The sequence below is a fragment of the Alligator mississippiensis genome, chromosome 9, assembly GCF_030867095.1.
Source record: "Alligator mississippiensis isolate rAllMis1 chromosome 9, rAllMis1, whole genome shotgun sequence".
Classification (NCBI taxonomy): Eukaryota; Metazoa; Chordata; order Crocodylia; family Alligatoridae; genus Alligator; species Alligator mississippiensis.
In genome coordinates this window covers 29,643,079-29,670,158 of record NC_081832.1, presented here as the reverse complement: position 1 = coordinate 29,670,158, position 27,080 = coordinate 29,643,079, and the positions used below count along the sequence as shown (strand labels likewise).

The following is a 27,080-nucleotide window of genomic DNA, read 5'->3' as shown; positions in this document are numbered from 1 at the left end:
TAGAGTCCAAAACAGATTTATTATGTACAAATATTTGAATTCACAATGAAAACTGAGTTATGTGTTGTCTAAAAAGACCTGTCCCATTACTTCAAGTTTGGAGTTAAAGGGCTGATTGGGACAACTCAAGGGAGATATTTTCCTTTTTGTATTGTTCTTCAAGTTTGTTTTTATCCGACCATCCTCTGAGGAAGTATCCACAGAGGGTTTCTGGCTTTCCCCTTCACTTTTGTCTGTGGTTCTTTTTAACGTTAATTTTTTGTTTCTCTTTAGAGAGTAAAATTCCCTCATCAAGTCTTCTATTTCCCAACGCTCTTCCTTCTGTTTCTTACAACAGTGCAGGGCAGCAGGGTCTATGGGGTGAGCTTCAGTATTGAAGATATATCCACCTGCATCAAGGACGCACTCCCCATAAGGTGTCAGTACTATATTAAAGGTAGATCCATCGTTGTGCATGAAGTTGTCTGCGTCAAACAGTAGATACAAGTATTTCACAGTTTCAGCTAAGAAGAAGGATTCCATACGATTATCTAGTCTATGATCCCTCAGATCTTTGATCTGTAAGAAGAGAGTTCATGTGCATTAAATTCATCCTGAATTCAGAAATTCATTTGGAGTTCATCCTAAAAATGAAAAATTAAACCAGCTTGCATTTCCATCCCTACACCTAAGCAGACAGGATCCAGCAGTCCACCCCCTTTTTATTATTCAGACAACTTACTTTGATTTGATGGTGCCAAGTGCTAAACTACTTTGGATTAGAATAGTCCCATGGACAGTTCACAGACTAGCAATAAAGAGACAGGGTTATTCTTAGGATTTCCTGCACAAGTTAGGGATGGGGGAGAAGGAGGGAAAGAGAGACTTATATGCTGACTAGCAAACTGCCTGTCGAGAATGATTGGGGGGGGGGGGGGGGAGGGAGGGGACAAAGCACCATCATCCACAGCCCTGCCTCCTGCGGGGGGGCGTTGTATGCAGCCGCTGCCACCCACTGCCCCGTACCGCCACCACTCTGCATCTGGCCCCGCCCCATCCCCCCCCACCTTGCATCTGGCCTTATGCCTCCCCCGCAGCTCTGTGTCCAGCCCTGTGCCCCCCACAGTGCGGGGTGATGTGTGGCTGCCACTACCCTGCACTGCTGGCACTCCGCATCCAGCCCCATGCCACCCCCCTCCCCCCCATCCGCTCTGCTGGTGCCATGCCCCACCCCGCCCATCATTCTTGATGGGCATTCCTGACGCAGCACTGGCTGAAGCCATGCCCCTCTGGGAGCCACACCCCCCCAAGACCCTTATGGACACAGACATACACACAGACAGATGGACTAAGCCATATATATATATATATATATATATATAAAATTCTCCACATAAATGGGGTTTCTACCTACATCAGAGCTGCAAAGCTTAGTTCCAATGTTTGTGTGTTAACATTTCACTGCAAAACACCATTAAACAGTACAAATGATTGAGATTCTTGAATGGCAGATATTGGAGAAATGCAGGGAATGCACTCATACCAAGCTTAGTTGCGTCTGTAAATACACCTCATGTAAGAGGCAGTGCAAAACTAAACAACTTCAGCAGAACCACTGAAAGGTGTGGCGCCCCGTAATTCCCTAGCACACAGAAGGATCACACCCTGGCCGTACCTCCTCCAGATCCTTTCTACGCAACATGGCATTAGGAGGAAATAGCATCTGTACATGGGACACAACGGAGTTACAGTTTTTCTGTCTCTCTTGTGGTCTGGGCCTCCAATGTAATAACCAGGTACAATTGGGGTATAATTGTTCTGAAATGTGATGGTGAAGTTACTCCCAGGACTGCTAACCATGATTATCAGACAGTGCTCCATTTTTTTTAAAGTTTGTTATTTTACAAAGCTCTGTACCCAGCTCATGCAAGCACTGTTCAACTTGGCAAAACACTCCATGTTTTCTTGGGGGTAGGGAGAAGAGGGAAATGAGTGTGTGGTGGGGTGGGAGAATTAAAAAACAAAAACACCACACTACAGTAGACATACTTACTGTTGCAAATCCACACTCCACCTTGCTGATTCTCTCTATGGATTCCACAGCATCTCTTCCCAGTTCCAGAAGGGTAGGATCTTGTGTAGCACGGTACAGATACATTGCACTCTCAATCAGCTCTGCAAAAAAACCAGCAAACAGCTACTTACTGTAGGGTAAATGCAGGGAAAATACCACTGTGACTTGCACGAATTCCACATTGTAGTTCAAAACTGTCAAAGTATTGGCCCAGTTATAGCCTCCTGTACTGCCTGTCTATAAGCACGGGTACCTGTATATTTACCAAGGATATGCAAAGCCTGAAATAAATGGCAAACTGTTTCAGCTAAGACATCATCTATCCAATGCAAAGTTAAGATAAAATTTTATTTCCCCAATTGTGGTTGGGGGGGGGGAGGAGGAAAGGAGGGATATAAAAATGAAATGAAAAACAAATGTTTTAAAATAAATCTTTCATGAAAAAGAAAACCTACTTTCCTGACTAAGGATTTTGCTACACAAATTTCAGCATCATTAAGGCTGTTAGCCACTAAAAATAGGGTTATTATTAGTCATGGGAAAAAAATTAAAAAAAACTCCAAATAGATAACATATATACCTAGGCTTTCCTTTTTATAAATAGTTGTAAGTTTGTAATTGCTACTAAAGCACTATAATACAGTGTTAAGATAAACATTTCTGAGAATTATAGCTCAGGCATTTGTGACGGGCAAATATTGTAATACTCCTTGCTGGAAATGGAAAATGCTAAGGAGTGGATTTGGTAACCAAGTTACTATAGAACTAGAAAGGGGAGCTAACAGGCCGTTAAACATTGGTTACATTTAATTGTCAGAGTAAAAGCAGGACTCAACACATTTGTTATTTTTTGTTTATGTTACCAGGTCTAAGTGGGTATCCCTCTCGCTTTTCCACGGTATAACCCTGAGGAATGTTGTAGAACTCAGGAAGTCCACCAAACTGCTTCCACACTGTATAATAATTGAGGAAAGTCCGCATGGCATTATCAATGTCCCCTATAAGGCTCTAGGAAAGAGGAGGGAAAATACAAGATATCAGATTCACCCAAAGAACCTTGTCTGCCTATGTCCTTAGACCAACACGGCTACAACCTACACCCCTGTATCTTAGTGAAGTGGCATTCAAAGAGTAAAATGGCAGAGATCCATTTTAAAAGTTCTCCCAATGTCATTAATGGGGAAAGTCATCTAGTGAATATAATTAAACATTAATAAAATGCAGACTAAAGAACTTACAAATAGATTAAACTAAAGAGAGGAAGTACATTATGCTTCTCTGTTTAACTCTATTCCACATACCTGACACAATGCAAGTTTCTTTGGTTTTTGGATCCCTTCTGATTGTTGTGGGAGTCTTTCAAAACCTCCTTTTAAAATGAGTTAGTTTCATTCCCTAGAAGCAGCCCTCCTGGGGCTGCCTGCCTCCTGTAAACCAGCTGCCCAATCAATTAAAAGCACTAGAAGAGAAGCCTGAACTACTCAAAATTACTTCAATAAACTCTAAAATACAAAGTCAGAAATGAAAAGGATTTATGCTGGTATGGGAAAAAGTTGGACTGTCTTTTTAAGGCTGCCCCATCTACAATGTCACAACACAAATAGGTGTATTTTAACCAAGTTGGCCTGTCTCATTCAGGTTTAACACATTTGTTTGTTTTTTCAAAACAAGTGTAGATAGTGTACATCCAGTCCATCAAAAGGTGGAAACAGCGTAGATTGGACTTGACTCAGATAAGAGCCAGATTGTAATCATGACAATGGACAACACAGTTTTTGTTATATAGATAGGCCCAAGATGGGGCTGAACAAAAGTAATGATGTATTACCATGATAGTTCCTACCTGTAAGCCTGGCCAGTAAGCCTCCAGGGACTGAAAGATGGGCATAGTCACTGTCCCTTTGTACATCTGAACCCACAGGTACCAGTCATCAAATTTTGTGTAGTTCTTAATGGCTTTGTTATATTCTACAAAGAATTGAGGAAAGGAATGTTAACAAAAAATGTTAAAAATACTAGAAGGGAAGCGCTCTTTTCAGTGTGGTCCTGTCAGATTAACAGAGCTTTCATACCTCCTGTAAAACTGACTGAGGTATGGATCACTCAAGAATCACTACAAAGATTACCTATGAAAAGGACTTTTAGTGAGTTGTTGCATCATCTTACTGTAGGAGAAGAGATGACAGACAATGTATTGGAAAGAGGAAAATATAGCTCAAAAAAGGGGGTGAAATCATAGTTCTATGAAACAGCAAAGAAGTTTTATCACTGACTTCTGTAAGACCATCCATATACTTCAAGAGAAGCCAAAAGCAAGTCAATAATGTAAAGAAGTCTCAGGTAACACTTCCAACTGGTCTTTATCAATGTGCAAAGATACCTCAGGAAATCTAGAATCAATCAAATCTTACAGATCAACAATTCTTACCTAGGAACATGGACATCAGTTCCTCATCCTGCAGGAGAATGGCTCCTTTAACAAGGTATTCAAAATAGGAATCTACCCCAGCACCGATCCCAGCATCTTGGGCTACCCATTTGGCAGTGACCACATCTATGTGATTACCCACCTGTCAGAAAGGAAGACTTAAGAAGAAAGCAAAAGTCTGCCTACTACATGCAAAATTCTGAAATTAGGATAATCTTTTATTTCTGGAATGCCTTGGAACAAAATGGAATCCAGAACACCTGGAAAAATAGACACCTAAAGCAACAATAGCCATGTCATCTGGATTTCATCATAATTTTTTTCATCTCCACACTGAATTGACAGTCTTCTCCATTTCATAAATACTTGTTTTTTATTAAGAAATGGGACATGGGAAGGGATGTGAATGGTGACACGGAAACCATTTTTTTTACATTTTTAAGAAGCAGCATTAACACTGCATTGGTATATCTTACCTGAAATTTTTGTTGGTTAGGTGCATATGCTCAGGAATATAGGGTAGTTGATATTTTCTTCCTAAAACTCTCAAGATTTTAAGACAGACAAGGAAAAACCTAATTTGGGGGACCTGCACTGTAGCTTAATAAGACTATAACTAAACACTCAAAGATCTTCCTCTGTCACAATCCATGTGTGCAACAAAGATTTGCAAATTACAATTATTTTATATTTAATTTGCCATATGCCTGGTCTTCATTGAACATATGTGAAGTTGGACCTTTAAAGTCAAAGTATTTCTGAGTTTTGTACTCCACAAAACGTGAGTGCCAAAGAAACATGTCTATGCTATCAGGGGGTCACATATGCCATACTTTTCTCCCCAAGACTTAACTTCAAAATATCTGAAAGGACAGCCTAGATAAAACACCTCCCTCCTGGAAATAATAAAAATAATAAAATTAACCTCAGATTAATGCTGAAACTGAATGCTGAATTCAGTTTTAAAACAGCATTTTAAAAAAGGAGATCACCAGTGCTGTATTACTGTAAGAAAAAGATTAGTTAAAACCTATGCAAATGTGAAAACAAAACAAAAAAGCAAGTGTACCCATCAGCTATTTCTGGGATGAAATACAGGAACCATATTACGTGGTATTGCAGTGCTAGAGGACAGGAGGTGGATACTGAAGCTGATGGTACAGGCATTCTGGAACAGTACATTAGATATACAACTACTAGGACTACAGTTATTTACCTAGCACTGTTAGCATTAAGGGACAGAATTATTCAATAAATTTACAATAAGCTAACTTAAGAATGGATCCCATGCATTATACAAAAAGTAGTTAAAAAAAAAAACCATGGATAAAACACTCACTAGTCCAATATCAGAGCGATTTTTCCACAGGGCCTTAAGAGCTTTCCTGGCTGCATCCTCGAACACCGGATCACCTGTAAGATGGCTTAATGTGGCAAATTCCACTATAAATGTCCCAATGCCAGCAGTACAGGTAACTGGGGTCTCTCCAGGGTTTACTCCGTGCAACAAATTCACTGTCCCAAATGGCATCCCAGTTGGGGTCTGAAAAGCTTAAACATGTTTTTGTTCATATCAATGCACAATATTTAACAAGGTGTCAGCAACTGCCTGTCTCTTATTCAACTGCGTGTACATCAACAAGAGACCAGAGGATGGAGTAGCTTCCAACAAGTGCACAAACTAAATCAGGGGTGGGCAGTTATTTCAGCTGGAGGGCCACTTACTGAGTTCTGGTGAGCTGTTAAGGACCGCAAGGACAGGTGCCCCATCCCCTGCTATCTTGGAACTGGAAGTCTCACCGCTAATTCATGGCCTTTGCCACCAAAGTCCCTCCCCTTGCCCCCAGAAGTACTCCTTTAGGGGGATTGCCATCTTGGAACCAGAACCCCCCCCCCCCCCCCCCCCCCAAAATCATATACTAAAAATCAAACATCCACTATATGTTTTTATTTAAAAAAAAAAAAAAGTCCTAATTTGTGTGTTTGCATAGTGCATATAGAGGTGGTTGCATAATAGCTCAAAATAAAGTCTTACTTATTGTGTGTGTGGCAGGGAGCAGGGCTGAGCCAGCCTAGCTCCATCATGCAGGGCTCCCCGCCACTCTCGACAGAGTCCTGGGAGCTGCAAGTGGCAACAGGGAGCAGGGAAGGCTACTGGCTTCAATGCACAGGACTCCCCTCAGTGGCACCTGAGTCACAGGAGCCACACATGAGTTATGGGAGCCTCACATGATGGAACTGGGCTGGCCTGGGCTGGGCTGGACCCCATACTCCCACCAACCCAGGCTCTGAGTGCCTCCTGACTCATCAGGCGTGGGCCTCGCACTCCAACCAGCCTTAGCCCCAAGCTCTGCACTTCCACCAGCCCCATGCTCCAGCCCAGCTGCAGCTTCCCTACTGTTGCCCAGAGTGCTGCAGCAGGGGCAGGAGAAGGAGCCACTGGAGGCCAGGGGAGCCAAGCAGTTCCCTGGTTGGCTGCCACAGCAGTAGCAGCCATGCCCAGAAGCTGTGCACTAGCCAGAGGCAGGGCCCTCCCACAGGTGAGCACAAGAGCACAGTGCACTGCCCTGGCAGAAGTGGGTCTCATGTGGAGGGGCAGGGGCAGCTATGGGAAGAGCTGGCTACAATTAGTTGGTGGGCACCTGTGTGCTGGCTTGCTGGAAAAAAAAAGCCTGGTGGGCCAAATCTGGCCTGTGGGCTGTATTTTGCCCACCCATGGGCTAAAGAGAGAGACACTGAAGCCCCACCACAGAGGCTTAGGCAGGGTAAACTAGAACAGCATTTCTCAACCTGTGGGTCATGGCCCAGAAGTGGGTCACAACAATATATGAAAGGGTCACAAACAAACTTTAAAGCTGGCAGAGTTCTATGCCCCACACACTGCGGGGGCTGGGGCTAGGGGCAGCAGGTCAAGAGTGAGGGGCACTGCATCAGGACTGGCCATTGATATTTATAGATGGGTCCTGGTACAAAAGAAGTTGGGAACTGCTGATCTAGAATACAAGAAACAAAGTGCTGGACAGCAATTATAGTGTTTCCACACAGCAGTTATGGGTACCTGCTTCCCTTATTGCACAAGCTAAAAATCTAGTGACAGCGGCCCATGCAATGATCTGCAAGAATCATGATTAAGTGAACATAGTCCAACCTACATAAATGAAGAAGCCACTTTAAAAATAAGTACTACAATGAATGGTAGCCCACAATGAGGAGAGAAAGTTTCACTTCTCTCATCTCCTCCATTTCCCCTTCCAAACATTCTTTTACCAGTCTTTTGTGTGGAAAAGTTAATACACAGCATGGTGTACATCTGTGGTGTACTGTTATACACATAGACTTTTTGCCTATTGTTTTTAATCTTATGTATTTTCTTGAGTTTTGCATTGCCTTAAGAAACTCCATTTTGTATTGCTCTGTAGCTTGACATAAGTGCTTGACCTTTGTATGCTGTATGTGTGAGAGTGCGTCTGTGAGTGTCTAGCTGAAGAATGCAGACAGATAAAAGACCAAACAAGAAGAATCCGCCCCAGAACAGTGAGAGAACAATGGCAATCGACCTTCAAGAAAGAACACAGTGATAACCCAGCAAATGCCCAGAGGACTGGGTGAATTGACAAGGCTATAAAAGATGGGGTGAGACGCATCAATTTTGGGTCTTGTTCTGCATGTCATCCTGGAACATTGGTTCATCTGATGAGATGGACTGGCAGGAGCCCGTTTCCTACTCGTGATCAACTTGGCTGGCCACTAAGTTGATCCGAATACTGATAAGACTGGTAATGTATACCAGCGCAGAACAAAAATTGGGGTATGAATATGCTGTGTGTGTGTGTATGTATGTGTGTGTGTGTATTAAGCGCTTAATCAATAAACGCGGCATCTTGCCTTATCCTCCCTCATAAGGCCTTGCAATTGGCAATTTGTGTAACAGTACCTACTTGCATCATACACATGCTTAATGCCAGCTTTTTCAGAAGATCAGATTGTCATCTGCCATATTTTGCCTTAAGCAACTCATCAGAGTCTGTAACCTACTTACAACCATCAACCTGCAGTTGTTTCTGAACCTACAAAGCTTCCATAAGGATAGCAAAGGATGTATGAGAAACTAGGCTCATTTCACCCATCTGTACTGCGAGTAAGTAGGCCCTGGTACATCAGCAGATCTCTCTAATACAGTCTGTTAAGCTCTGCCCTGCTCTACGCCCCATGATCTAGGGATTGTTTTAATAGTTTTTTAAACTACTGAAGCAATAACGTTTGTAGTCCCCTGAACACATACCATATTTACTTTAATCCAACATGAGGTCTTCTATATGTCCCCTCCACACTTGGATTCAAGTACCAGCCCAAGCAGGTGGTGGCTCAGGTCCACCTTTGGCCCAGGGCTTGGGGCTGAAGTCAGAGCTGGGCCCCTGGTTGGAATGGCTCATCTGGCAGGAGAGAGGGCATACAACTGGAGGGAGTGCAAGGGAGACTGCAGATGGGTTGGGGGGGGAAAAACCTGATGCCTGCCCCCTGACCCCCCAGCCTGTCCCTCCACCCCCTTCCCTCTCAGCTGCCCCATCACCTTCTGCTCCAGTTCTGATCCCTCCGGCTGCCACTGCTGCTGCTAACTGCCCTGATCAGCAGAGCTGCAGCAGAAGGTAAAAGAGGTTGGGGGCAAGGGAGGGAGGGGGACAGGGGGCAAAATGAAGCACAGGCATGGAAGAACAGATGGTAGGGCATAAGCACAGAGAGGACGAGGTGTTGCTTCTCATTCCCTGCCACTGGTTTCCTTACCACAGCAGTTAGGAAGATTAATTTAAGATGACCATCCACTAATTAAATTCTATGCATAGAAAATGTTAACAAATTTATATTTTTTCATGTATAGAATTAATAATTGGGAAGTCATCTTGAATTCAAAGTAAAAGTCAGCTTGGATTTGGGAAAATATGTTAATTCAGCAACAAAGCATGGCTAGCAGGTCAAAAACATGGAGAAATTTCTCACCAGGTAAAAGTTTGCGAGCTGCTTCCTCTGCCATTCTCAAGAGAGGACCTGAGCATGGCCACCCTGGTTCCACTTCAGTACCAGCCTTCTTAGACAGCAAGTGAGCAGAAAGGAGGCCGCCTACCACTGGAAGACCACAGAGTAAGGAGCTTATTAGGATGCAGAGGAAGGAAGAACCATTTGACAATTTTGCCGAAGAAAATCCCTAAATCAGAAATATTATGTTGTGTAACAAGGGGTGTGTGGGTAGAAAAGAGAAAAGAGGCGCCTTGTTTCCAGCATCTAGAAAGGGGAGGAGGCAATTATATTGGTCAGAGGGCCACTTACTGAGTTTTGGCAAGCTGTCAAGGGCATGGGTAGCCCCACCCCCTAACCCCTGACCTTTGCCACCAGAAGTCCCCCCTCTGCTCCCCCTTGCCCTGGGAAGTACTCCTTTCAGCAAGGGGTTTAGCCACCTCAGAACCAGAAAAATACCAAATTATATTCTAAAAAGCGAACATCTAAAACATTCATTAATTTGATTTCAAAAAATATTTTTGTCCTGGTTTATATGCGTTTGTATAGTGTACATAGATGTGACTGCACAACAGCTTAAAATGAAGTCTTATACTTGTATATTGTGTGGGGGGTGGGAGGGGTATAGGTTTGTGGGGGATTGTGTGTGGGAGAAGGATGGCTGGAACATGTGAGGGGGTGTGGGGGTCTGCATGTGCAAGGGGAGGTATGGGTGCATGGGGAGGTATGGGTGCATGTGTATGGTAGTGCGTGTGTCTGGGACTCGCCCTATGAACACACACACACATACACACTACCTCCACCTACACACAAACACATATACTGCCCCACCTGCACACACACACACTCTGCCCCCGCCTACACACAACTGGCCCTGTCTGCACACACACACTTTGCCACTGCCTACACATGCGAACACACAGTCCAGCCCGCCTACACGCACACAAAAAAAACCACACTCTGCCTCTGCTGACACACACTCTGCCCCTGCCAATACATGCATGCACATACACTCTACCCCTGCCGATAAACACATACTCTGACGCTGCCTACACACAAACACACTCTGCTCCGCTTACAAACACACACAAAGTGACCCTGCCTAAACACACAGTCTGCCCCTGGCTACACTCACACCCACTCTGCCCCTGCCTACACACCCACACACACCCGCTTTGTCCCTGCCTACACACCCACCCACCCACTCTGCCCCTGCCTACACCCACCCACCCACTCAGCCACTCTGCCCCTATGTGCACACACTCTGCCCCTGCCTATGCGCGCGCGCATACACACACACACACACACACACACACACACACACACAGAGTCTCTAACTACACATGGACAAACAAACTACCCCTGCTGACACCCCCCACTCTCTCTCTTTACTCCTTCCCTACACACACACACACACACTGTGACCCTGCCTACACACAGGCACATGCACACACACACACATACTGTGCCCCTGGCTACACACACAAACACACACTGCCCCTGCCTACACATTACACACTCTGCCCCTGCCTACACACCCAGCCACTCTGCGCCTACACACACACACACACTGCCCCGCCTACACAAACACACACACACACACTCTCTGCCCCTGCCTACACACAACACACACTCTGCCCCTTTCTACACAGATACATACTCTGTCCCTGTCTACTCGCATACACCCACTGCACTTGCCTACAGACATTCTCTCTCTCTACCCCTGCCTACACACACACACACACACACACACACACACACACACACACACACACACACACTGTGACCCTGCCTACACACACATCCACATGCACACACATACTATGCCCCTGGCTACACACCCACACACCCACTTTGCCCCTGTCTACACACCCCCCCGACTCTGCCCCTGCCTACGCACAAAGACACACACACTGCACCTGCCTACATCCCCCCACTGCACCTGCCTACAGACACTCTCTCTCTCCCTGCCTACACACACACACGCACACTGTGACCCTGCCTACACACCCAGCCACCCACCCACTCTGCCCCTGCCTACACACATGCACACACACTGCCCCCGCCTACACACACGCACACACACACAAATTACCCCTTCGTACACACAGACACATACTCTGCCCCTGCCTACATGCATACACCCAATGCACTTGCCTACAGACACGTGCACACACACTCTGGCCCTGCCTACACGCACACACACAGACACACACACACACACACACAATGCCCCTGCCTACGCGCACACACCCACACACTCTGCTACTGCCTACACCCACCCACCGCGTCCCTGCCTACACACCAACCCACCCACTCTGCCCCTGCCTACACACCCACACTCATGCATGCACACACACACAGAGCCCTGGCTATAAGTACACAAACGCACTCTGACCCTGCCTACACCCACCCACTCTGCCCCAAATACATATGCACAAAGCCAAACTACCCCTGCCCACACACAAAAAAACACAAACTCTGCCCCTACCTACACACCGCCCTACTCTGCCCCTGCTAACGCACACATATAGTGGTCCTGCCTACACACACACACAGCCCTGGCTATAAGTACACAAACACTCTGACCCTGACTACACCCACCCACTTGGCCCCGCCTACACACACACTCTGCCGTCTACACGCGTGCACACACACACATACACACTTTGCCCCAACTACACATTCACAAAGCCAAACTACCCCTGCCTACACACACAAAAATACAAACTCTGCGCCTGTCTACACACACCCACATTGCCCCTGCCTACACACACACACACACACACACACACCCACACAGAGCCCTGGCTATAAGTACACAAACACACTCTACCCCTGCCTACCCCCACCCACTCTGCCCCGCCTACACACACACACACTTTCTCTGTCCCAACTACATGTGCACAGAGCCAAACTACCCCTGCCTACACACACAAAAACACAAACTCTGCCCCACCTACATACACACACACACACACAAACTACCCCTTCTCTCTCTCTCACACACACACACACACACACACACACACACACACACACACTACCCTTTCCTACACACACAAAAACACACTGTCCCTAACTATATGCATATACACACTGCACCTACCTACACACACACTGCCCCTAGCTACACACACGATCTGCTCATGTTTATATAAACACACTCTGCTGCTCCCTACACATGCACTGCCCCTGTCTACAGAGATGCACTTAATCTCCCCCTGCCTACACCACACACACTGCCCCTGCCAACACACACACACACACAGCGCCCCTGCCTACATACACAAACTACCCCTTTCTACACACACAAAAACATACACTCTGCCCCTAACTACATGCATATACACAGTGCACCTGCCTACAGACACACACATACACACACACACACTCTGGCCCTGTCTACAGACATACACACACACTTTGCCCCTGCCGATACACACTGCCCCTGCCTACAGAAATGCGCTTAATCTCCTCCTGCCTACACACACACACTGCCCCTGGGTACACACACAATCTGCCCATGTTTATACAAGCACACTGCCCCTGCCTACACACACACACACTGTGCCCCTGCCTACATACACAAACTACCCCTTTCTATACACACAAAAACATACACTCTGCCCCCAACTACACACACATACACAGTGCACTTGCCTATAGACACACACATACACCCACACTCTGGCCCTGTCTATGCACACACATACACTTTGCCCCTGCCTACACACACTGCCCCTGCCTACAGAGATGCACTTAATCTCTCCTTGTCTCCACACACACACACACCCCGCCCCTTCTTACACACACACACACACACACACTGCCCCTTCCCACACACACACACACACACACACACACACACACTGCCCCTTCCCACACACACACACACACACACACACACTGCCCCTTCCCACACACACACACACACACACACACACTGCCCCTTCCCACACACACACACACACACACACTGCCCCTTCCCACACACACACACACACACACACTGCCCCTTCCCACACACACACACACACACTGCCCCTTCCCACACACACACACACACACACACACACTGCCCCTTCCCACACACACACACACACACACACACACTGCCCCTTCCCACACACACACACACACACACACTGCCCCTTCCCACACACACACACACACACACACACTGCCCCTTCCCACACACACACACACACACACACACACTGCCCCTTCCCACACACACACACACACACACACACTGCCCCTTCCCACACACACACACACACACACACTGCCCCTTCCCACACACACACACACACACACTGCCCCTTCCCACACACACACACACACACACACTGCCCCTTCCCACACACACACACACACACTGCCCCTTCCCACACACACACACACACTGCCCCTTCCCACACACACACACACACACACACACACACTGCCCCTTCCCACACACACACACACACACACACACACACTGCCCCTTCCCACACACACACACACACACACACACACACACTGCCCCTTCCCACACACACACACACACACACACACACTGCCCCTTCCCACACACACACACACACACACACACACTGCCCCTTCCCACACACACACACACACACACACACTGCCCCTTCCCACACACACACACACACACACACTGCCCCTTCCCACACACACACACACACACACACACACACACTGCCCCTTCCCACACACACACACACACACACACACACACACACACACTGCCCCTTCCCACACACACACACACACACACACTGCCCCTTCCCACACACACACACACACACTGCCCCTTCCCACACACACACACACACACACACACACACACTGCCCCTTCCCACACACACACACACACACACACACTGCCCCTTCCCACACACACACACACACACACACACTGCCCCTTCCCACACACACACACACACACACACACTGCCCCTTCCCACACACACACACACACACACACACTGCCCCTTCCCACACACACACACACACACACACTGCCCCTTCCCACACACACACACACACACACACACACACACTGCCCCTTCCCACACACACACACACACACACACACTGCCCCTTCCCACACACACACACACACACACACACTGCCCCTTCCCACACACACACACACACACACACACTGCCCCTTCCCACACACACACACACACACACTGCCCCTTCCCACACACACACACACACACACACTGCCCCTTCCCACACACACACACACACACACACACTGCCCCTTCCCACACACACACACACACACACACACACACACTGCCCCTTCCCACACACACACACACACACACACACACACACACACACACTGCCCCTTCCCACACACACACACACACACACACTGCCCCTTCCCACACACACACACACACACACACACACTGCCCCTTCCCACACACACACACACACACACACTGCCCCTTCCCACACACACACACACACACACACTGCCCCTTCCCACACACACACACACACACACACACACACTGCCCCTTCCCACACACACACACACACACACTGCCCCTTCCCACACACACACACACACACACACACTGCCCCTTCCCACACACACACACACACACACACACTGCCCCTTCCCACACACACACACACACACACACACACTGCCCCTTCCCACACACACACACACTGCCCCTTCCCACACACACACACACACACACACTGCCCCTTCCCACACACACACACACACACACTGCCCCTTCCCACACACACACACACACACACACACACACACTGCCCCTTCCCACACACACACACACACACACACACAACTGCCCCTTCCCACACACACACACACACACACACACACACACACACACTGCCCCTTCCCACACACACACACACACACACACTGCCCCTTCCCACACACACACACACACACACTGCCCCTTCCCACACACACACACACACACACACACTGCCCCTTCCCACACACACACACACACACACACTGCCCCTTCCCACACACACACACACACACACACACACACTGCCCCTTCCCACACACACACACACACACACACACACTGCCCCTTCCCACACACACACACACACACACACACACTGCCCCTTCCCACACACACACACACACACACACACTGCCCCTTCCCACACACACACACACACACACACACTGCCCCTTCCCACACACACACACACACACACACACACTGCCCCTTCCCACACACACACACACACACACACACACACACACTGCCCCTTCCCACACACACACACACACACACACACACACACTGCCCCTTCCCACACACACACACACACACACACACACTGCCCCTTCCCACACACACACACACACACACACACACTGCCCCTTCCCACACACACACACACACACACACACACTGCCCCTTCCCACACACACACACACACACACACTGCCCCTTCCCACACACACACACACACACACACTGCCCCTTCCCACACACACACACACACACACTGCCCCTTCCCACACACACACACACACACACACACACTGCCCCTTCCCACACACACACACACACACACACACACTGCCCCTTCCCACACACACACACACACACACACTGCCCCTTCCCACACACACACACACACACACACTGCCCCTTCCCACACACACACACACACACACACTGCCCCTTCCCACACACACACACACACACACACACACACACACTGCCCCTTCCCACACACACACACACACACACACTGCCCCTTCCCACACACACACACACACACACTGCCCCTTCCCACACACACACACACACACACACACACACACTGCCCCTTCCCACACACACACACACACACACACACACTGCCCCTTCCCACACACACACACACACACACACACACTGCCCCTTCCCACACACACACACACACACACACACACTGCCCCTTCCCACACACACACACACACACACACACACTGCCCCTTCCCACACACACACACACACACACACACACTGCCCCTTCCCACACACACACACACACACACACACTGCCCCTTCCCACACACACACACACACACACACACTGCCCCTTCCCACACACACACACACACACACACACTGCCCCTTCCCACACACACACACACACACACACACACACACACTGCCCCTTCCCACACACACACACACACACACACTGCCCCTTCCCACACACACACACACACACACTGCCCCTTCCCACACACACACACACACACACTGCCCCTTCCCACACACACACACACACACACACACACTGCCCCTTCCCACACACACACACACACACACACACACTGCCCCTTCCCACACACACACACACACACACACACACACACTGCCCCTTCCCACACACACACACACACACACACTGCCCCTTCCCACACACACACACACACACACACACACACACTGCCCCTTCCCACACACACACACACACACACACACACACACACTGCCCCTTCCCACACACACACACACACACACACACACACTGCCCCTTCCCACACACACACACACACACACACTGCCCCTTCCCACACACACACACACACACTGCCCCTTCCCACACACACACACACACACACACACACACACTGCCCCTTCCCACACACACACACACACACACTGCCCCTTCCCACACACACACACACACACACACTGCCCCTTCCCACACACACACACACACACACACACTGCCCCTTCCCACACACACACACACACACACACACTGCCCCTTCCCACACACACACACACACACACACACTGCCCCTTCCCACACACACACACACACACTGCCCCTTCCCACACACACACACACACACACACACTGCCCCTTCCCACACACACACACACACACACTGCCCCTTCCCACACACACACACACACTGCCCCTTCCCACACACACACACTGCCCCTTCCCACACACACACACACACACACACACACACTGCCCCTTCCCACACACACACACACACACACACACACTGCCCCTTCCCACACACACACACACACACACACACTGCCCCTTCCCACACACACACACACTGCCCCTTCCCACACACACACACACACACACACACACACACACTGCCCCTTCCCACACACACACACACACACACACACTGCCCCTTCCCACACACACACACACACACACACTGCCCCTTCCCACACACACACACACACACACACACTGCCCCTTCCCACACACACACACACACACACTGCCCCTTCCCACACACACACACACACACACACACACACTGCCCCTTCCCACACACACACACACACACACTGCCCCTTCCCACACACACACACTGCCCCTTCCCACACACACACACACACACACACACACACACACACTGCCCCTTCCCACACACACACACACACACACACACACACTGCCCCTTCCCACACACACACACACACACACACACACTGCCCCTTCCCACACACACACACACACACACACACACACTGCCCCTTCCCACACACACACACACACACACACACACACTGCCCCTTCCCACACACACACACACACACACACACACACTGCCCCTTCCCACACACACACACACACACACACACACACTGCCCCTTCCCACACACACACACACACACACTGCCCCTTCCCACACACACACACACACACACACACACTGCCCCTTCCCACACACACACACACACACACACACACACTGCCCCTTCCCACACACACACACACACACACACACACACACACACACTGCCCCTTCCCACACACACACACACACACACTGCCCCTTCCCACACACACACACACACACACACACTGCCCCTTCCCACACACACACACACACTGCCCCTTCCCACACACACACACACACACACACTGCCCCTTCCCACACACACACACACACACACACACTGCCCCTTCCCACACACACACACACACACACACACACTGCCCCTTCCCACACACACACACACACACACACACACTGCCCCTTCCCACACACACACACACACACACACACTGCCCCTTCCCACACACACACACACACACACACACTGCCCCTTCCCACACACACACACACACACACACACACACACACTGCCCCTTCCCACACACACACACACACACACACACACTGCCCCTTCCCACACACACACACACACACACACACTGCCCCTTCCCACACACACACACACACACACACTGCCCCTTCCCACACACACACACACACACACACACACACACTGCCCCTTCCCACACACACACACACACACACACACACTGCCCCTTCCCACACACACACACACACACACACACACTGCCCCTTCCCACACACACACACACACACTGCCCCTTCCCACACACACACACACACACACACACACACACTGCCCCTTCCCACACACACACACACACACACACACTGCCCCTTCCCACACACACACACACACACACAGCCCCTTCCCACACACACACACACACACACAGCCCCTTCCCACACACACACACACACACACAGCCCCTTCCCACACACACACACACACACACAGCCCCTTCCCACACACACACACACACACACACAGCCCCTTCCCACACACACACACACACACACACAGCCCCTTCCCACACACACACACACACACACACAGCCCCTTCCCACACACACACACACACACACACACAGCCCCTTCCCACACACACACACACACACACACACAGCCCCTTCCCACACACACACACACACACACAGCCCCTTCCCACACACACACACACACACACACTGCCCCTTCCCACACACACACACACACACACACTGCCCCTTCCCACACACACACACACACACACTGCCCCTTCCCACACACACACACACACACACACACACACTGCCCCTTCCCACACACACACACACACACTGCCCCTTCCCACACACACACACACACACACACACTGCCCCTTCCCACACACACACACACACACACACACTGCCCCTTCCCACACACACACACACACACACACTGCCCCTTCCCACACACACACACACACACACACACACACACACACTGCCCCTTCCCACACACACACACACACACACACACACACACTGCCCCTTCCCACACACACACACACTGCCCCTTCCCACACACACACACACACACACACTGCCCCTTCCCACACACACACACACACACACACACACTGCCCCTTCCCACACACACACACTGCCCCTTCCCACACACACACACTGCCCCTTCCCACACACACACACACTGCCCCTTCCTACACACACACACACTGCCCCTTCCCACACACACACACACTGCCCCTTCCCACACACACACACACTGCCCCTTCCTACACACACACACACACTGCCCCTTCCTACACACACACACACAGCCCCTTCCTACACACACACACACAGCCCCTTCCTACACACACACACACACACACACACACACACTCACACACACTGCCCCTTCCTACACACACACACACACACACACACACACTGCCCCTTCCTACACACACACACACACACACACTTTGCCTCTGCCTACACACACACGCAAACTGCTGCTGCCTACACATGCACAGTCGGCCCTTGTGGGCTCCAGGCAGCACACCGTAGTGTCCCCCTGCTCCCCTCCTCAGTGCACACTCCTGATTGCAGAGTTGCAGGGTGGAAAATTTTCCAGTGCTTTATTTTTCATGCGAAATTTTCCATTTCTCAACATTAATGAATTTTATGAAGTAATGTGTTTTGAAGTCATAAAATCAAGTTATGAAGTCACCTAATTGGCTGTGCAGGTCAAATCAAAACCAAAGCTAAAATTCTTATTTCATCTCAGACGGCAAGTGAAAGCAAAACCAAAACTGAAACTATGATTATTTTTTGTTTCACTTTCAGTTCAGCAAACACACAGAGCAGTGTCTCATTTCTTTTGCCGAGTTGGGGAAGTTGGAAGTGTTTGCGTAAGATCTGTTAGTTTTTAAGTGCTTTTGGTTTCAGGTAGTCAAAATAATGTCTAATCAGAAAAAAACCTAGCGTGTGGCATCATTATAGTGAAGTTCAAGCCACTGAAGGAAGGAAGTTGGTAGATGTAAATATTGCGGGCAGGAGTTTGCTAACACTGCAACAAGAATGAAGAAACATTTAATAACGTGTAGAAACGGTCCTCAAAGAGTACAAGCCATATACAGAAAGCTAATACAACAAAGTGGTGGTGGAACAACATCATCTGAGAAAAGTCTATTTCAGGAATCCTATGTAAGTAAACAAATAAACATGTTAAACAATGCACAGTGTAGACTAGCATCTATGTTGTCGTAAAACATTTTAATTTTAGAAGTTGTTAATGCAACTCTGGACTTCTATTTATTTATTTATTTAAAAGATTTGTATCCTGCTTTTCTGCTTGCACTAAGCACCCTAAGTGGCTTAGGCTTAACAATATATATATTTTTAAACTACGTAGTAGATAAATAGCTAACTATTTCAACCCAGCAGAGCGAGCCTAGTCCTCTGGCCGATGGCAGAGGCCAGACTATACTTCTCTTTAGCTCTGCAGTCCCAGGGCAGCTGAGCAGCAAGTTGAGCAGCAGTGTTCTTTCTGGCAGGGAGGGGGAAAGCAAGCTCCTTGCCACTTCTTCTCCTTCTGATGGATGAGGCCAGACTAGAATAGGTTAAAATAAAAATCTTTTCCCCCTTTTCTTGTAGGAACCTGGTAGCTCAAGTGAAATAGCAGATTTCCAAAAAATGGAAAATGGAAATGCTTAGCTACCAGGTCTGGGGGAAGAAGAAGCAGAACCCTCGCTTTCAAGATCACTGTCCCCAGATATGCGATCCACCATGAGTAGCTGTTGAAGACAGTCAAGCTTTTTATCAAGCTTTGTGGACAAAATGTCAAAAGAAGATCAAGAAAAAGCAGATGAGACATTAGCTCGAGCTATATTTGCAAGTGGTACACCTCTTTCCATAACTGAAAACCTATACTGGAAGGAACATTACAAACTAATTTGCCCATCATATAAGTTACCATCACGTTATTGCCTATCACATTCTTTCTTAGATAGAGAGTATGACAGAGTTCAAACAGTGGTTATTCGAAGGATCGGTCAGGCAGAATCATTGACTCTGATATCAGATGGATGGACTGATCTACAAGGAAATCCTTTATTAAACATTATGTTAGTAACACCTGAACCAGCATTCCTGAACGTAAGTGCTACCAAATCTTCTTGTCATACAGGTGAATACATAGCCAAATTACTGAGTGAAGAGACTGAAAGTGCAGGCCCCTCCAGGGTACAAGCCCTTGTAACTGATACTGCAAGGAACATGAAAGCTCCCTGGCAAATATTAAAGGCAAATTATCCTCATTTAATAGTGTATGGCTGTCTTGCCCATGGGATGAATCTTCTGGCAAAGGACATAGTAAATGTGAATACAGTGAAAACAATATTGGCAAACTGCAAAGTGATTGTGAAGGTATTCAACAATCATCATGTTGCTAATCAGACTTCGAAGAAGTTACAGAAAGAGAAGCAGGGGAAGGAAAGTGTACTTCTCTTGCCAGGAGAAACTAGATGGGGCTTGGCTTCAAAGTGTTCACATAGTTTGCTGTGCATAACGAACTGTTTGCAGTGTGCTTCAATAGATGACACGGTATCCCAGATTATTCCCGTGAACATTCGGAAGCAGATTCTTGACAACAATATGTTCTGGGTTCAAGTTCAAGGAGCGTCCAATTTGCTACTACCAGTTTCAGTGGCTATCAAGAAACTTGAAGGAGATACACTAAGCCTTTCAAGTATTCCAGAGATATTCAGACAACTGAGTGAAAATCTAATTGAGCTTTTGCCTTCTTCACCTCTATCCAAAGAAGAAGTAGTAAAACAAATGTTTACTAAGAGATCTGAGTTTTGCTAACATCCAGTTCATCTGGCAGCAAACCTTTTGGATCCTCAAGACAGGGGACAACATTTATCAGAAGATGAATTATCTACTGCTCTCGATACAATTACAATCCCCAACATCGACGAAATAGCCGTGATGACAGATATTGCCGAGTACCGCGCAAAAGAAAAACTTTGGCGCAAAACCATCATTTAGCAAGCAGCAGAGAATGTCTCCTCTCACATGATGGAAGGGATACCATAACACCCGACTGTTGTCCAGGATTGCTGTAAGCATCCCAAGCATTCCACCAGCAGCAGCTTCTTGCGAACGGAACTGGAAGGCTTTCAGCTCAATCAAGACAAAAATGAGGAACAGACTAACAAATGAATGCACCGTCAAGCTTGTTTCTATTTCTCAAAATCTCTTGCTTCTGGAGAATCAGTCAGAAGCACAATTAGTGAAGAAGATGCAGTGTGATGTTAAGCTGCCCTTGCCCATAGACTCATTGGTAAAACCACCCTTTAGCTAAAGAGAATGTGGTTCAAGTAGTTCTGAATCAGATTTGCCTCAGTCTGATTTTGAAATGGAACTAATAAGTAGTGCAAGTGATTCTACAGATGGTGACCGTGAAACCGGAGGTGCTGCAGTGACCTCAGTGGAAGAGAGTTAAATTCTGTTGAAGTAGATGAGTGGACAACCACGGCATATCATGCCCAGTTCTTTGGGTGTGCTAAAATTAGTGTGTTAACAGTTTTCAGTGCCTTCGGTTTTTTTCTTAAGTTTAAACAAACAATGTAAGGGCAGTACATGTTATTGTGTATTGTCTTTACATGTTTACAAGTATTCCAATAAAAATAATTTCTTTCCACATAAAGCTTTGAATTTGTGTGAATATAACATTTAAGACACGTTAAGTGTACTGTATTTAACTTCTTTCCTAATCAAATATTTCAGTTCAAATACTTGTGGCTATAAAATTAACATGGGGGTACGTTTTTAGTTTTGTTCAATAAATCAGTCATATAGCATAAATAAAAATAAATGAGCTAAAAAAAAACAGACATGCTAAAATCAGATCATGTTCTATTTAGGGTATTGGAAAATTTTCCAATTAAAAAATTTCCAGAAACCCCACATCTCTGCCCGATTGGCCGCTGGTATCAGCCAATAGCGAGGAGGTGTCGTAGCTACCCCTGCCTGCAGAGCCATGAGGGCAGCGAGACGCAAAGATTCTGAATGGGAGGAGTGGGAAGGTGTTTCTGTGCCCGCTCCCAGGATCGGGGGGGAGGGCATCAGTGCCCCTCTGTGGACGTATGTGGGGTAGGGGTTGCTCGCTTGTAGCAGCTGCTGCTGCCACTCACCACCCCACCCCACCCCACCACCCACCAGCCTGCGCTGCCACCTCCCAGGTGCAGGGCTGGGGTGTTGGGGGTGGGGAGAGACAACAAGGGCAACAGTGCCGAGCAAGGGCTGGCTGGAGGGTGGCAGGGTTGGGGGCATGCATGCAGTGGCTGCTGCTGCCACCCACTGCCCCATGTCACTTTCCCATGTCCAGTCACACATGCAGCTGTGCAGGCTGCTAACAGGTGGTGTGCAATTGGCTGCCCATGAGGGCTGTCAGCATCTTGTGGAGCCACACATGCAACTGGCCATGGAAAAAGCTGGGTGCAGCAGCGCAGCATGGTGGCGATGGCTGCCACGTACGAACCCTCCCTCTCCCTCTACCACCAGAAGGGGTACACTAGTTAAAACGGTTGAAAACACCCATTTTAAACCATTAAAAATTGCTCTATGGGCAACTGGAGAACTACTGAGATCATTATGAAGTCATGTGCACCTGAAATGGTACATGACTTTTGTTTGGTAACATAAGGGAGAGCAGGATGACTAAGGCAGTAGCGTCACAGCTGCCACTACAGCCACACAATTGTGATGGCACTGCAGTGGCAAATGAAAGCTGTTGTTGGCTCCTGATACATTCTGCTACCCAGGGCGCCCAGCTGCTTTGTTATGCCTCTGGTTTTGTTTTATCTCTTTAAATCAAGAAACAGACTAGTTCCTGGCAATTTTAGAATAATTTCAGCTTCAGGGGACAAAAGCAACATGATTTGAAAGCCAAAACAAATTTGATTTGTGCCATTTCATGGTTTCAGCATCAAACCTTACACAAAGCTTTTAGTCAGAATGACAATGTTTTTATTTATAACCACTCAAGCAGTGACCCAACAGGAAGGGAGGAGTGTGTACTGTGGTTTGTCTGGTTAATTTAAGTTAGGAATCCCATTCTAACTGTTCTGCATTATGTTATATGCAATGGATTCACAGACTGCTGAAGCCAAAGGACTTGCAAGTTAAGCCCAAATTGCATCACCCAACTCACCTCGGATATTGGTTTCAAAGACAGATGCATTTACATCAATATCAAAATCCACCCCCTCTTGCAACACGTCGACGACCCTCTGGAACTCTGAGACATTTCCCAAAATCTGGAAATAAATCAGGATGACTAAAAATGAGGCTTAGAGCCCATAGAATAACAGGTGTTAAGTTAGAACCCCTTCCCCACAAAGCAGTCTAGAATTGAATGCTATTCAAATCCTCTCATTTGCTCTTAGCAAAGAAGCACTAGAGGTCGAAGAAAATGAAGCTTGGCAAGTTTTTGTATCATCCTAAAGCTTTTAACCCTCCATTTTGAGTCCTTATGCCCCGATTAGAAGGTATCAGAGTTTGGGAGCTCCAGACCTGCCAAACTGAAGTCAATGCATAATCACCTTCCATCACAGAGAAGTAAGGATGGAAGGGACCTCCAGAGGTCATCTAGTCCAACCCCCTGCCTGAGACAGAATCAGCCCTATCCAAAACATCCCACACAAATCCATTATCTAATCTCCTAGCAAAACTGCAGTCAACCCTGACAATACAAGACACGACAACACCCTAACCTGCCACACGTGAAGCAGGGGAACCATGGCAGCCACTGTCCTGCAAAGGTTGTTGAAACTACACTCGGGAGATCCAAGGAACACAGCCACTCTTCCTGCTACAGAGGAAGGCAACCCCCGCCTTCCAGTCCACAGCAACCTGACCACAGGTAAAAATTCCTTCCTGAGCCCAAATATGGTGATCGATCTAACCCTGAGTGGAGGGGCAAGACCCCCTCCCTCTCCTAGCTTGGAACCTTTGGCTTTAAGTCCCAGCTGAAGCACTGACACACCCCAGTCAAAGTCCTCAGCCTTGGCTGCAGCCAACACCCAATGCCTCTGAGGAAGGCTTAAAAAACCCTGATGCATGCAGCAGCAGGGCAGTGAGAGGAATTCCCTCCCAGGCCCATATGGCAACTAGCAAAGCCCAAAAGCATTGAAATATCCACAGTAGAACAATGTATTAAACTGTTTTCACAGTCACAAGTGGGTGAAGAGTAGATGTGAGGGATAGAGGAGAATACAGGTCTTTAAGTGAAGGATGTCTGAAAGGCACAGAAACCATAGGGGCATGGCATCAGGCAGATGGAAGTGACCAAAAGAAGGCTGTGGAGGGGTACTTACAAGTAGTGTGTCCAAGGCATCAATCAGCGTGAGAGAGAAACTGGAATGGAACAGGAGGCAGAGTGAGAAGATGCCAGAAGGGAAAACCATGTGGTGGTGAGACAGGTACAAGTTAGCCTCTCACACACTGGACTGTGAACTCCCAACACAAAGGAACAGGAGAAGCAATGTCCATCATGAGGGCTTAGAGCTTCAATCTGCTTGAATAGTCTCAAAACCCCACTATACATTACAAATATTATACAACTGGCTGGTGAATCATCCTGTAAGTGTAGACAGGCCACACGTGCCAAGCCATTCTCACTGTAGAAGGGATCATGGAGCTGACCAGCTATGCACTTTCAGCAGTGCAGTTAGTGCCTGAAAATGCACAACAGCTCCAGAGCTGTTGTCTCCAGCTTCAAAGCGAGTGTGCGGCCCAGCCCTCAGTGCCACAGCCAGGCAGCTGGGCAGGAGGCAGCACCTGGTTTGCACTGCCACCAGCAGAACAGTGCAGCAAGCATTGCCCAGCAGCTGCCCAAGTGCTGGCGGCCCTGCTCCAGATGCCAGGCCCTCCCCACGAAACGCTGAGCCCTACCTGCCCCACGTGTCCTGCCCGTCGCAAGTCAGCGGCCGGAGCTCGTCGTAGGGGAAGGCGTGCGCCAGGTAGTTGTCGTAGGCGTGATAGAACATGGCTCGGACCCGCTCCCTGCGCACAGCGGCACAGAGCGCTCAGGGCGGGGCCCGCGATTCCCCCCGCTCCCAGGCCGGGCCCGGCACGGCACCCAACACCTGCGGCCACCGGGGCCGAGCGCGCGCAGACAGCCCCCCCGAGCCCCGCTCACCTGTACAAGGCGGCGTCAACTTCGTGGGCAGCGGCACCAGCAACTACCTCGCCTCTGTTCGCGCCCTGCGGGGGCCGCCCCGGCACATGCAGCACGTACAGGCAGAGCAGCGGGTACAGCGAGCGCAGCATCAGGGTCGCCACAGCTTCCCCACGCCCTCCTGGCTTAGAAGGCAGCTTCCTCGAGGCGCGCAACTGCGCCTTCCCCACTTCCTCCCGCGCAGGGCCGACCACTCGCCTGCCGGAAACGCTTTCTC

General features: G+C 48.7%; 1 protein-coding gene across 2 annotated transcripts; it reads right to left on the bottom strand.

Annotated features, from left to right (window-relative positions):
* Positions 1 to 27,078, bottom strand: EDEM2 (ER degradation enhancing alpha-mannosidase like protein 2). 2 transcript variants are annotated; one of them, XM_006258377.4, is made up of 11 exons: positions 26,825 to 27,056; positions 26,578 to 26,688; positions 26,001 to 26,040; positions 24,836 to 24,941; positions 9,477 to 9,602; positions 5,821 to 6,032; positions 4,482 to 4,623; positions 3,897 to 4,021; positions 2,917 to 3,061; positions 2,033 to 2,154; positions 1 to 558 (listed from the first exon to the last, which is right to left on the bottom strand). In XM_006258377.4, the coding sequence occupies exons 1-11, from the start codon at positions 26,953 to 26,955 to the stop codon at positions 58 to 60; spliced, it is 1,761 nt and encodes a 586-aa protein (XP_006258439.1). In that variant the 5' UTR covers positions 26,956 to 27,056; the 3' UTR covers positions 1 to 57. The 2 variants fall into 2 exon arrangements, with proteins under 2 accessions (XP_006258439.1, XP_014465609.1); XM_014610123.3 differs by lacking the exon at positions 26,578 to 26,688 and having other exon boundaries at positions 26,825 to 27,078.
* Between the last annotated feature and the right edge of the window lie 2 nt (positions 27,079 to 27,080).